The sequence below is a fragment of the Ascaphus truei genome, chromosome 6 (genome assembly GCF_040206685.1).
Source record: "Ascaphus truei isolate aAscTru1 chromosome 6, aAscTru1.hap1, whole genome shotgun sequence".
Classification (NCBI taxonomy): domain Eukaryota; kingdom Metazoa; phylum Chordata; class Amphibia; order Anura; family Ascaphidae; genus Ascaphus; species Ascaphus truei.
In genome coordinates this window covers 44571365-44585697 of record NC_134488.1, presented here as the reverse complement: position 1 = coordinate 44585697, position 14333 = coordinate 44571365, and the positions used below count along the sequence as shown (strand labels likewise).

Genomic DNA, 14333 nt, shown 5'->3' with positions numbered 1-14333 from the left:
GGTGACAGTGGACAGGAGGGGGGAGAGTGGACAGGAGGGGGGTGACAGTGGACAGGAGGGGGGGGGCAGTGGACAGGTGGGCGGTTGGTTTGCTTTAAATTGACGGGTCCCTCCTCTCCACTCCCCCTTTATCTTTCTCCACTCCATAAGAATCTCCATAAGAATCAGCACTTTGAAAGGAACTTTACTCTTTGACAAAGGGCATTTTTTGCACGAAACGCGTCAGAGGTTCCCTTCAGGATTCTTGTTTTTACTCTGCATGCTGCCGAACTATCAATAAAATCTTTTTTGCTACTGTGATCCAGCATCCGTCAGATTTCCTTTCATTGGAATGCATCACGTATGTTTTGATGCAGTGCACCACCTATACCTCCCCGCTGGGAGGGATTTCCTTTCATGGCCATCGGAATAGGTATGTATGGTTACATTGGATTTATGTGCTTTGTTTTTCAGCCGTGAGCGATGCCGCCGGGCGATTTTAGGTATAATCACGGTCATATACAAGATGGTACACAATACCAATACTCATTGCTATGGACATGACTGCGAAGTTGTCAGAGGTTTTGATAACTCCTCAAACTTGTTTGTAGCAATAATACCCACTACAAACATCCAGTGGGATAACATTAAGATACATTAGTATCCTCCTCTCTATAATGATACACTGAAGGATAGGCACTAGCTGACTTAGGCTGGGGCCATGGTACTGCAGACCATGCGGAGGCTGCCTTAAGGCAGTGTTCGCGTCCATGCGGCGTGCAGGGCGAACCAACTCCATGACATCACTGGCACGCCCCTAGACACACCCACAGGCGCCATGCGTGCCATGGTCGAAAAACGCACCGCTTCAAGCGGGTGACATCATGGCCGCGCACGCCCCGCAAGGGCGAAGGCACTATGGACCTGGCCTAAGTATCCATAAACAACATTGCCTCCGCTTGCAAGCAATCAAATGGAAGTCCATTATAGCACATACACTGAGAGAAGACACTTGACTTGTCTGGGACAATCCAATAAGTGAATACACTAAGCGAGCTAAAGTGGATGAAAACATTGATAGTTACCAAACCTATATCTTATAAAGGAGGCCCATTAACACTATCCCTCATGCTCAGACTGAGGTTTTACTTATAATACTCACCGCTGTTGTGCCTATGCATCTTTGGCCGTTAGTTACATGCAGAGCAGCTCTGTGCTCAGATAGATCTGTGCAGCGGATCACCTCAAACATAGGTTTATAACATCCACTGTTGGAACATTACTTCCCTACTAGACAAAGATGGACGGACGGACGGACAGACGGACAGACGGACGGACGGACGGACGGACAGACGGATCAGTAGGTTAGTTGATCCTTGCAATTTTTAAGTTAGCATTTCATACCCTTTGTTATTTGCCATTATACAGTATGCTCAAATCTATCACATATATTTTAAAGAATTACTGTTAAAGTATTAACTAATTCACTACCCACTCACTGGCACTAACATTTGGGAGTATTTGAGAGCTTGTCCATCTGGGATATTTTCCTCTTTTTGCTACATTATTTGTTATCACTAATCATGTTATAGTAATATGTTTTATAATTCTAGTCACTGTGAAATTTTACCAGTGATTAATTTTTACTAACCCGTAATTTAACTTATTCATCATTTAGTATGTCAAATTTAAAATTTCCCAGAGGTTTTTTAGCTCCGTCTCACGTTATCCTACCCATTGAGGTCAGCTTTGATTGGTGAAATAGAAGAGAAATTAAGAATAACTCAACATTTCAAAAGATAGATAAAATTTGTATTTAAAACAATTAACGCTTGCATGGCCACACTGGTGCCAAGCAGAGGGGATAGGGGCTAGTAGAGTAAGGGAATCAAACACACTTGGGATAGGTAAGGATTTCCTAAGTACGATAGAAAGCCAAACATCAAATCGTGTCTGAGGTTTTATAGCAGATAAGAGAATGCACGGACATGATGGGGCAAGTGATTCCTACAGCGTCTGGCGTCAAATGTTGTGTTTCAATTAAAACTTACACATGTAGTAAGCCTTAATGTCTTCTGTGCCACTGCCACGTGCGGTCATGTGACCGTGGTGGTCGTGGCACCAAATGATTAATGCTGCAGGGGGATACATCTGACTCAAAAAGACTGTTTATGGTTACAAGGTTCAGCAAAGTATCCGGCAGCTCCTCCTTCTCTTACTGTGCATCCGAAAACTGGAACAATCTAACGGAGACTCTCACAGCCACCACCAGTCTAAGTTCTTTCAAAACTGAATCTATCTCACATTTTAATCTGGTCTGTAACTGTTACATATGCCTACAATATATATTATCTCTAACTGTGCATGCTATGTATATAATGTATACCCTGTTCACTTATGTAACTGTATTTCTAACCATGTATTATTTGTCATCTTAACTCTATGCCCAGGACCTACTTAAAAATGAGAGGTACCTATCAATCTACTACTTCCTGGTAAAAATGTAATAAATAAATAAATAAAAAATATACCTGTATATATAGAAATAGGTGATATCCGGCACTCCTGAAGTGATAAAGGAATAAGCTGGTGCTTGTACACTGGCGACACACTTTATTCGAGCTTGGCTAGTCCCACGAATTCGGGTATACCCGGGTGTATTGAGGTTTGTGACTGTTTTCTGCCCGAGTGCATTGAGTTATTTTCCAAGCAGGGATTGAAGCATTTTATTCCCGCTGGCTGCAATACTGCACAGTATATATATATATACTGCATTACAATTCATGAATTTATGCCATCTGGTAGACACGCGAAGCATTGCAGCCTATTAAATCCTAATCATTATCATTTAACAGATCAGCCGCCCATCAGCCAGGCATGAACCCAGGCTGGGAAGGCAAACGCAACGGGGCTTGTCAGAGGTGAGGAGCGGCGCATTCCAGGTATCTGCCAGGTACATACCGGGTATTTGCTCGAATAAAGTGTGTCGGTGCAGTACCATAAAGCAAATAAAGCACACGTTACCAACAGCAAAGGTGGCAAAGAGACAACAGCACTCAGTAGGTGTCCAAAACAACAATTGTATTAGAGATATAAAACATAGAACCAACGTTTCGATCCACACAGGGGGATCTTCTTCAGGGGATTGCAGCGAATAAGTGATAATAGGTGACTGATATATGGGAGAGTGAGTGAATAGGAGGGAGGGGGAGGGAGAGTGTGTGTATGGGAGAGAGAGAGAGTGTGTGTGTGTGTATGGGAGAGAGAGTGTGTGTGTGTGTGCAGGACACCAGACGTACCTCCCCACCCAGTCACCCCAAGTCAATCACCCCTACCAAGTAAACCCACACCCAGTCACCCCCCACTCAGTCACCAAGTCAGTCACCCCCTCCCCACCCAGTAACCCAGTCAGTCACCCCCACACAGTCACCCCTCCCCACCCAGTAACCCAGTTAGTCACCCCCCCAGTCAGTCACCCCCAAAGTCATTCACCCATGCTCTCCCTCTCTCTGTTGCCTGCTCTCTCCCTATCTCTGTCAACCGCTCTCTCCCTCTCACTGTCACCCGCTCTCTCCCTCTCTCTGTCGCCCGCTCTCTCCCTCCCTCTCTCTTTGCCCGCTCTCTCCCTTCCTGTCTCTGTTGCCCGCTCTCCCTCTCTCTCTGTTACCCACGCTCTCCCTCTCTCTGTTGCCCGCTCTCTCCCTCTCTCTGTTGCCCGCTCTCTCCCTCTCTGTAGCCCGCCCTCTCCCTCTCTTTCTCTCTGTCGCCCACTCTCTCCCTCTCTCTCTCTGTCGCCCGCTCTCTCCCTCTCTCTCTGTGTTGCCCGCTCTCTCTCTCTCTCTCTCTCTCTCTCTCTCTCTATTTCTCTCTGTCTGTCACCCACACACTCTCTATTTCTCTATCTGTTAACACACTCTCTCTCTCTGTCACCCACACACTGGATATCTTATTTACCCTATATAGCTTAACTGACCTATACCAACACGAAATAACCTATACTGCTTTCTTACAGATCTGACTCTCAAGCTTCACACGGGAGACATCGGAATCCACCTAGCAATAAGACGGGTAGGGAACACCTCCACTCAAACACATAACATTGCGGGTATGGGTGTACCTGGACATTGAGGGACTGTGGATCAGGTCAGATCCCACTCTGGATTGCTGCATTAGAAAATTGTGAAGCAGGGGCATCCAGACACTAGTTAAGGGGTTCAGGAAACTAGTCATTCATATCTGGCTTTTTTTTCTAGATCCGACTATATATATATATATATATATATATATATATATATATATATATATATACATACACATACACATACACACACACACACACACACACACACACGTACCAAGGACTAATTGTAGTATAATGTAATACAATAAATAAAATTATGTCAAAAACTAATGTTGTTCTTACTAGGAATTTATTCAATTTATTTGTTTTAAAGCGGTGCTGGGGGTGGGACATGGGGCGGGACGAGGTGGCGAGTAGATTTTTTGGTTCGGCGAGTAGATTTTTTGGTTCGGCGAGTAGATTTTTGGGTGATTTGTCAAGCACTTTATATATATGTACATGCAGTGAATAGATGTATATATTATAGGAAAATGCTCTAGTGTCTTAAGGCAGAAGAATGTTTAGTAAATATGATGTAAGATTATTGGTTATTAAACCTCCCTTTCCTTGCAAGCAACAAAATACCCAACATGTTCATAGTCTGCCAGGTGAGTACTTAATTTGCTTTTGAGTTTTCCAAAATTCTTAATGATATACCCTGTGTTTCTAAGAGCTTTCTTTGCAAATTCCTCATCATAGGTCAGCATGGAAAACTTGTGTTGATCAAGCATGTAATATGAAACGTTGAGAAACACAAACAGGATCAGATGCCCTCCCACCTTCAGAAATGATGACATTTTTTTCAGGTTACTGAGATAACTGTCATGATCTTTGCTAGCAGCTTCCAAGTACCACATGCTGATCAGCCCATCTGCTTGTGGCACCACAACAGGTTCCAATGGGTTGGCTTTGGTGAAATCACATTTCACAACACGTGTGACTGCTCTTCTTACTTTTTCTTCTTTCTCCTCCCATCCGTCACTGAAAAACAATGAATTATTTCTTCAGTTAATGATGTGAAACATACACATTGCAGAATGACGTCTCTAGCACTCATCCACCTTTAAAGCTATCATATGTTTATTGTGACTGTTTGCAACCCAATGTCGACTTACCTGTAAGCGTGAAAACCGTACAATGTGGAACACATTTTATGGGGAGAGACCTGTGTAGCTCCCTCTTTGGGGACTATTATTTCAGTTAAGGGGTTAATGGTGTAGGCTCACTCAGGTTGTTCCCCTGCCCAAGATGTTATTTAGGATGACTGTTAAAATGGGGTTGTCATTCCCTTGTATGTCTTTTGACCTGTGATGTCACTATAGGGAGTATAGAGGTTATATATGTCGTCCACCTATGTTCTTAGAGTTCTCACTGGGGTCCTCGCTGTGAGTCCTGTAAATAGGTTTGAGTGTATAGTAATGTGTATTAACAAGTGTCCTGTCACTGTTTGTGGTTGTCAGTTAGTAACATGCCCATTAAGTAAGCACTAGTAGACAGGGTCCAAGATCGTTCTCACTATGGAAAAGGAGGAGGTATGATCTACAGTATATAGGAGTTCTCGGCATAGTAACTCCCGACTATGTTTAGACCGGTCAAACCGGAAAGTTCGTAGTGCAATCTCCTGATCAAATAAGTATGGAAGAAGTATGCAGTACATAGAAGCGTGTTACTAATCCAAGACTCTGAAGTGTATCCCTGAGAGGCCTATTCGATATGGGACATTATTAACTCTATGCATGACACTGCCAGTTTAACCCTTACTATGGGTAAGAAGTCTAAGTCAATCCCCAGGGTCGGAGTGAAAGCTACCTGGGCATGAAAACCAAAATGATAGTGTTTGACACGAGTTTCTGTCAAGTATCCAGAATCAGTTTCCAGTACTGTATGTCAGTTTCTGTGAAGATTTATTGACGGCTGTCTAATAAAGCACTTCCTGCGTTTATTTATAAAAGTTCCTGGCGCCCATTCTTGTCAGATCCAGAGCCCAGCCTGCACTCACCCAGCACCGTGCAAAGGCCTGAGCACTGGCACTGCGCACTGCCAATGTGTATAGTAGAACTGATGTGACTTATTTTAGAGCCGAGTAAAGAGGGTTACACTTGAAAGCCAAAACAGACCATATAGCTGCAGTATATTTCTTTGTATTCCCATGTTCAGAGTACCTGTGTCTGCACTGTCTGATGCTGAATAGTTTCTATAGAAAAAACAGTATGATGCATTTCAGACATTATCCTTCCCTGTGCTTGTGACCTCAGATCCCTGTTTCTGTAGGTAATCCTGGGAGGGAATCCTCCAGCTGAATCCAGGAATTCCCTAAGGTCCAGATATTCATAATGCTGGATTAATTTGCCAGGGCTAATTTAGTCATATGTGAGCTGAATGCAGGACACAGAGCACTATAAAAGGCTGTGTCCAGGACTCTGCTTCTCTGTCTCCCTCCTCCTGCACTGAGGGTCTTGCAACATTGCACCCCTACCTAGAGGGGAACACAAACTGCTGGCTGCTTTATCTGATGTCAAGAGATCTGTAAATTCCAGACAGCTGTGTATATTTCCCCTGCTGATTGGGAGGAGGAATGTGAAATAACAGACCTTTCCAGAGGTATGTTCCATTCTGTCAGGCCCTACCGGACTTGAATCTTTGAACTTTACTGTTCAGGGGTCCACTGACTGCCTATTCCTACATGCTATCTCCTACTTGCTGTTGCTAGGTCAATGTGCCTTTGTATCCAGTGGTCCTGTATTATCTGTCTGATGTGTCTGCCCTGACCCCAGCCCGACTCTAAGGTCACTATCCAGACTCAGTCCAGTCCTGGCCACTCCATCCATTGGGATCCACCCTCCATCTTGAGCCATTATCATCTGTGCCTAACACATTCAGACTTAGTGCCTAGCCTCCCACTACCCCGATATAGTGCTCTAATCCAGTTTTCCAAAACCTACACCCAAACTACACCGGCTGGGATTCACTATGCTCTGATATCAGGTATGACATTTTAGGGAATCTCCCTCACTAAGTTTTATGATTAAACACAAACATGGGATGTCATCAGTTAAAACCCGCAACTGTGGAATAGGCAAACTGGAGCACTCCCTCTTAATAATACAGTCAATAATAATAAACAATGAAGGATGCAAAAACCAATGTGTGATACTGGCCCAAAGTGTGTAGTTGCTGCTCAGCCCCAGATAGGATCTTCCCACAATCCTCGTAATTGGGTATGAAAAAGAGAGAATAGGGGGGCACAAAACAGATAGGAGTGCAAAGTTAGATATAGCACTGACACATAACTAGTGAGCAATAGTCCCAGAGGAATGAATACCAACCCAAATTATGTTGTGAGATTATGTTACTTGCAATTGCCAAGATATATACTGTATATATATATAGAGAGAGAGATAGATTCGATTAGATAGATAGATACGTTTTAAGTTATGGTGGTTGAAAAAGGCAACAAGAAACCTCCACCTTAATGCATATAGCAAATAAAAAGATCACTTGTGGGCACATTCACATGTCTTAGGCAGGTCTGCAACTCTACCTTTCACCATTATCCCCAGCATGCAGTGCTTCCACTGCAGCAAGGGATTCTGGGAAATGACATGCAAATGAGCATACCGTGTCACCTTTTGCCTGAAAAACCATTGTTACATGGAGCCCATATAAGCTAATGCTCGCTGTTAACACAGCTTTAAAGCACAGCATGGGAATGAGATGCAAAGTCAGAGAAACCATTCACAGACATGTTTCAACCTTAATGGGTATCATCAGTGTGAAGTTGGTTATACTGCTGGATTTGCAGTTTCCAATGGTGTAGGTGATGGTAAACCCTTTGATATGCTTTGTATATAAGTATCGCTGACCTGAGGAAAAGAGGAAAACTCTCGAAAGCTTGTCCTATGACATAAATTGTTAGTCCAAAAGGGTGTCACCTAATACTGAAGAACTCATTTATTCTGCACTATATATATATATATATATATATATATATATATATATATATATATATATATATATATATATATGACAAAAAGAACAACACAAAAAAAATAAACAGAAGCTCAAGCTCCATAGAATGTAACTGTTTAAACAAAAGAGTACATTTATTAAAATTTGCAGCCCAAAGGAAATGCACTTACAGGATTATAAAAAGCAACCATATGTGGGAGAGAAATCCCCAGAGGGGTTAATCCCTCTGTTCTTTGACATCTGTCACTCTAAGGAGCCATTACGCCATCTATACGGGGGGAACTTAGCCGAGAACCTAACCTGTGCTATGCAAACGATCTTCTGTTTGTACCATGCGCATTTACCAGCTACTTTTCTAGGCAGTTGGATTTTATTTGAGTCAATAAATGGTTTATTTTTTCAGAATCATGCTATGGGGTATGTGTCCTCCCCTTTAGTGTGTATATATATATAGAATATCAGAAATGTTCAGGGCACTCAAAAGGGGAATTGAAAAGGAAATCAACTTATATGGTCAGTTGTGGTGCTCGCGGTGCAGGCAGGATCACCATCCAGCAACAGAAATAGATAGGCTCCTAACACAAAAGATCCGCAGCACTCAACAATTCAAAAGATTAGATTTAATGAAGCAACACAAGCATCAAGGGGTAACCACAGGAAAAAGAAGCAAAGTTTGGACCTCACGGGGGAGCTTGAGAAAGGACCGTGAGGTCCGAAACATTGCTTCTTTTTCCTGTGGCTACCCCTGATGCTTGTGTTGCTTCATTAAATCTAATCTTTTGAATTGGTGAGTGCTGCGGATCTTTTGAGGAGAGAGAGAGAAGAGAGAGACATACAGCTACTGGTTTTAGACCATTTGCCATGGAAAATCTCATAGTAAAGCTGTGAGATTTCTGCAGCCAGACTAATGGCCCTTCGTATTAAAACAGCAGGGGTCCCTGACTTTGAATGGGACTCGCACTTTGTGAATCCTACAGGCGAGCGAGTCCCATTCAATCGCTGGGACCTCACTGTTTTAATCCAATTGGCCATTTCAGCCCACTGTAGACCATTCTAGGAGTTACTGCGAGATAGTCACAGATTTTCCAAGGCAAGTGGTCGAAAATTGGCAGTTTCATCTGTATATATAGGTGCATGCATGTACACACACGTACACACACACGTACACACACACACTTTACCTTTTACCCTCAAGCTCACAGGCAAACCTAGCTGCATGAGAGCGATCTATGGCTCCTGGTTCTTTTTTTAACCATTTTTCTATTTCTCTTATGCTGACATCAGACGATTCCAACATAATGATCTCTTTGAAGTAATCACTGGCTATCAGTAGATGAGTAATGGCTGCACCAATGCTGACCTCTATCAGGGTGTCTCCTCTCACACAACCTGCAGCAAAAGGAAAACAATTATATACCAACAGGGCCGCCAACAGAAATCATAGGGCTCAGGACAAATGAAAGGAGCAGTCCCCCCCATTGCCCCCTGAACCCATAGCGCACCTACCACGAAAATATATTTTTTTAGCGCGCAACTTTTACTTAACTGTTTTCTTCTTATTGTAATACGCAAAAAACATTACAATGCAATCTGTTTATTTTTATATTTTCAACAAAAGACAGGTGACTGCCTGCCTGGGTGGGTGACTGACTGACTGACTGGGTGGTTGACTGACTGGCTACACTGACTGCCTGACTGGGTAGGCGGACTGCCTGCCTGGGTGGGTGACTGACTGGGTGGGTGACTAACTGGGCGGGTGACTGACTGGGTGGGTGACTAGTGTAAAAAAAGGTATGTGAGGCGCTTCAAATAGAGGTGCAATGAATATAAATAAACTTGTGATAAATAAACCTTTTATAAAAAGTGCTCTTAAATATAAGTGAATAATGAAAAAATAGTGAACTTCGCAGCTCAACCCTCTGAGGAAAAGATCCAATTCCTCCTGTCGTTGATTGTAGGGAGAAATTTGTGGGGAGCGCAGATGTCACCATATGTGGGGAAAAAAATATATATATATTGCATTATGTTCTACAAAATAAACAATTCAATGAATCACGATTGGGGACTCACAATTTCTCAGTGAAAAAGCAGCAGTGGGTATGGTATTTGAAGACTCGGTCAGTGTGAAGTATCAGGATTCAGCAGAATAATCCATTTAGCACTCTGTGCATAGACACATAACAATAATAATGCGCAGCTTGTGTATGTCACCAGCCCTGCTCCCGAGGTTGCGTCGCGTCCCTTCCGGTTGGTCTGTCGCGTCACTTCCGGTTCGATCAATCGCGAGAATGAAGTCACAGGGTTAGGGGGGGTGCTGGATACACTTCTCAGACTGCTGCAGTTCAACTCTACGTGTTTTGTTTGCTTCCAAGCTTCGTCAGGAGTAGGGTGGGTGACTGACTGACTGGGTAGGTGACTGACTGGTGGGTGGGGGGGGTGACTGACTGCCTAGGTGGGTGACTGACTGGGTGGGTGGCTGACTATCAGGGTGGGTGACTGACTGCCTTAGAGGGTGAGTGGGTGGGTGTCTGGGTAGGTGACTGACCTTGACCAGGTGGGTGCTGCTTCCTTGACCACCAGACATGAGGTAGGCTCGGGGGTCGCTGGGGTGGGGCACAGGAGGTAGGCTCAGGGGGTGCGGCACAGGAGGTGGGCTCAGGGGGCACAGGAGGTAGGCGGCTGGGGGGGGCGAGACTGGTGGGATAATTCCGGGCAGCTTCCCGGGGCAGGAGGCGGGTGCGGTGGTAGCTGAATTGGCGCGCGCGGGCTTGCAATGGCGTTTCCCCTCCATCCCACATTTGGAGCGGAGGGGGGAGTGGGCCAACAGGCAGCAGGGTGGACACCCTGCTTACCTGCGTGCCGAGACCTCGGCTCTGCGCATGCGCACGGGGGGTCGCCAGCATTTTTTTTCCTGACTTTTTTTTCTGGGACGCCAACCCCGGCAGATCCCCCATTTTGGCGGGCCTGTATACCAACCCAGGAGGAGGAGTATGTGAACAATGCATGTTTGCAGTAACCTGAAGGTCAGCCATGAGAATCTGTATTCTAAAATATACTGGCCCAGGTGCACTAAGCTCTGTTATATCAGGGCAAATACAGTTAGGATTCCTAAATTAGTAACAGACGTTATTTCCCCTGAGTTTAACACATATCACAAAGGTAATTATATGCAAAAACAATGGCCGTGGTTTAACTCCTTAGCATAGGATTAACATCAGGTTAAATTAGCACCGTCTTGTGTTAGTTACAAATACAGTAACATGGCTCCCATAATGCCTGTTTTAGGTGATAAAAGTTGATGTTACCCCCACCCTGACCCTGAAATATGGGTTGTGCTGGTGAACGAGAGCCAGGGTTCTATTTTACTGGGGTCCCAAGTGCAAATATTTTGCTGAATTTTACAAAAATGACGTGATATGTTATCAGATTTTACTGCAATATATGAATATTTAGCATCGCTACATTTTGTGAAGATTACTTAATATTCTGTCACTACCTGAACCAGTGGAGACACAGCACAGAGTGTCTAACGCCTCCACTAATTAGGGTCTAATTAATTCCCTCAATGATCTTTCCTGCAATTATTGGTTCCATTCCACCTCATGGCTGATCGCCCCATTAAGATAGGGGACACTATATAAGATATCTTATCTTGTTTTTATACGACATTTCCTTACATGGACAGAAATATTGGTCCAATAAAATGCTTATATTTAATGGTTCTAAATCAAATTTAAATTGTGGCATAAATGATAATCAATCACTATTTTAATAATACACATACCTGGAGTTAATATTTTAAATAGTTCACGTAAAGGATAGTGCAATATTTCCTCTTTAGTAACAGACTTGTCTGCACCAATATATGTTTCCATAAGACTTTTAGGATCAAACTCCTCATCATGATAGTGTTTATGGGGTGTGGATGCCATTATGAGTCTCCTCACACTTATAGATATCTCTGAGCCGCAGATGTAACTGAGTGTTTCCCAATACCTGGTTGAGATGAAAAATATAATTGTCAAAGTTTGCAGAGATCCTGCTGTGGATCAAAGTTCCCGTAGCCTTGTTGAGTCTGAAAAAATATAGGTTTGTTATAAATTGTTAAAAAAAAAAATGGGGACTAATATTTAGGATATTTATAGATTCAATTATTGAATTTAATTTATAAAGATCCCTAACGTTGGTCCCATGAAGGTATCACCTACAAGAAATCCACAGAAAATCTATTACAGTGATCAAATAAATATTAGCAGGGTGACCACTGTTTATTAACCACCGTGCATCAAAAGAACATTTTGGTGATAAGCAATACTCCATTTTATTTTAGATTCAATCCATTTATAATACATGGGAATGTCTAGTATGTTAAGAGGGAAACTAGTGTTGAATGTAAAATATTGTGTCTCTTTCTCAGTTAGGTCTTGTTAACTAACCCGTATTCAATCAGTAACTTTCATCATCGCAAAGCACTAATGACGAGATGTTTTTAAATGTGTTAGCCCAGTTGTAGTTGTGTAAAAACTAAGCAATTCCTACAATTGTAGGTAAGACCAATGTTATGTTGGGTAGCAGAATAAATATAAAACAAGCGTATGGGGGGGGGGGGGGGGCTGGGGGATATTGGGTGCCGCACACTTTTTGGAGACAAGCAGGAGACAAAAATATAAAGAAAATAAGATTATTAAACATCACAATTATTAAATGCTAATGTGAGTCTTCTCATGACAAATTCTTTGTGCTATGTGACTTTACCAAACTTACTGACTTCTCTACATGAACACGAAACCAGGAATAAAGTAACAATCACATGTATTATATCTGAAAAATATGTATTAAAAAGGAAAGAAGCACAACACGAACAATCAATAAAATATAAACCTCTAAAATGAGGCTTGTAATAAAAAAAATAAAAAAATAAAAAAGGAAAAGTGAGCAAAGCAAATAATTGCAAATGATTTAGATAAGAAACCTCACAACAGACGAGTAACTTACAAACATACAGTAAGAACAGTGACATTTCTTATTGGGATAAACCATACAGAATACTGCAGATTAGGAAAACCACAGCAGAAGGTATTACAAATGTTCGGTTATTTCACTAAGGGAAACCCAAAATGGAGAAACATAACTTTCCCTGGCTATTAGAGACACCTCAATGCTATGCACACTTACACATAGTATACTTACCACTTTTACTGTCTTCTGGACTACCCGGCTGTTTAGATCTGGACCTCTGACTATAGGTTGCTTACCTCTTGTTTTATGAAATATTTTCTTGTCGTCAAATGATTCCTATCTACTGTATTTAAGCGCCTGCATAACACGTTAGCTTATTGTCGTGACTGTTACAGTACATTGTATCCACCGCCCCTTGTTGTTACCATATTGTATTTAAATATGTTCCTGCTCAGTGGATGGATGACAGGACACAGAGTATAACAAACAAACATGTGATACATTAAGTGTTTGTGAGATTATTTAAATCATCAATGTTATATTTGCCAAACATATTAAAGCTTCTGCTTCTGACAATCAGCTGATCGCTTACTCATTAAACCTTGGGATGCTAGGGGATATTACTAAAATAATTACCCTTTCAGTTACCCCGCTTCCTCTTCATTCCCTCCTTCCTGGTGATAGATCAGATTCAGAGACTAATTATTGGAAGCTTTAGCTGGGCCAGAAGTATTTTAAGGAGATGAAGGTTGACCCTGGAGTACTGGTACACTGTAGGGCTTGCGGACACCCACCAGAACCACCGGGGACTCCCGTGGGCCTGGGGTATTAACCCTGTATGAAAAAGAATAAATCATGTATTTATGGGGGGCACAGGGGGTGGGTGGGTTATGTATTGTTTATTAAATATAGTGATGTTTATTGTGGGTAGCGGGGGTGGGGCAAGGGGGTATTGTCCCCAAGCCATGGTGGGTAGGGTGGATAGCCCTCTCGGTGGATAGTGGGCGAGGGTGTTAGGCCTCACGTGGTGGGTAGTGGGGGAGGGTGTTTAGGCCTCCCAAGTGGTGGGTTAGGGTGGGTTAACCCCTTAATGACTTTAGCGGTTAATGACCGCTAAGTTGATTAGGGGGTTAGGGGACATTACATTGGCTATTTTTATTCTTGTGTATGTTTTGCAGGACCCGAGGACATGGACGGTGATGAAGATGAGGATGGCCTTCATTGTAGCAGCCTGGCTGGGGTGAGTGCAATATGTATTTATTGTATTTATTCTAATGATGAAGAAATACTAACTAATACATATACT

At 42.8% G+C, this 14333-nt stretch overlaps 1 protein-coding gene across 1 annotated transcript; it reads right to left on the bottom strand.

The window, feature by feature from the left end:
• Positions 1–4650: 4650 nt before the first annotated feature.
• Positions 4651–12049, bottom strand: LOC142496455 (nicotinamide N-methyltransferase-like). The gene is made up of 3 exons (XM_075603150.1): positions 11853–12049; positions 9250–9457; positions 4651–5080 (listed from the first exon to the last, which is right to left on the bottom strand). Exons 1-3 carry the CDS (start codon positions 11998–12000, stop codon positions 4651–4653), a joined length of 786 nt encoding a protein of 261 aa, XP_075459265.1. The 5' UTR covers positions 12001–12049.
• Positions 12050–14333: the final 2284 nt, after the last annotated feature.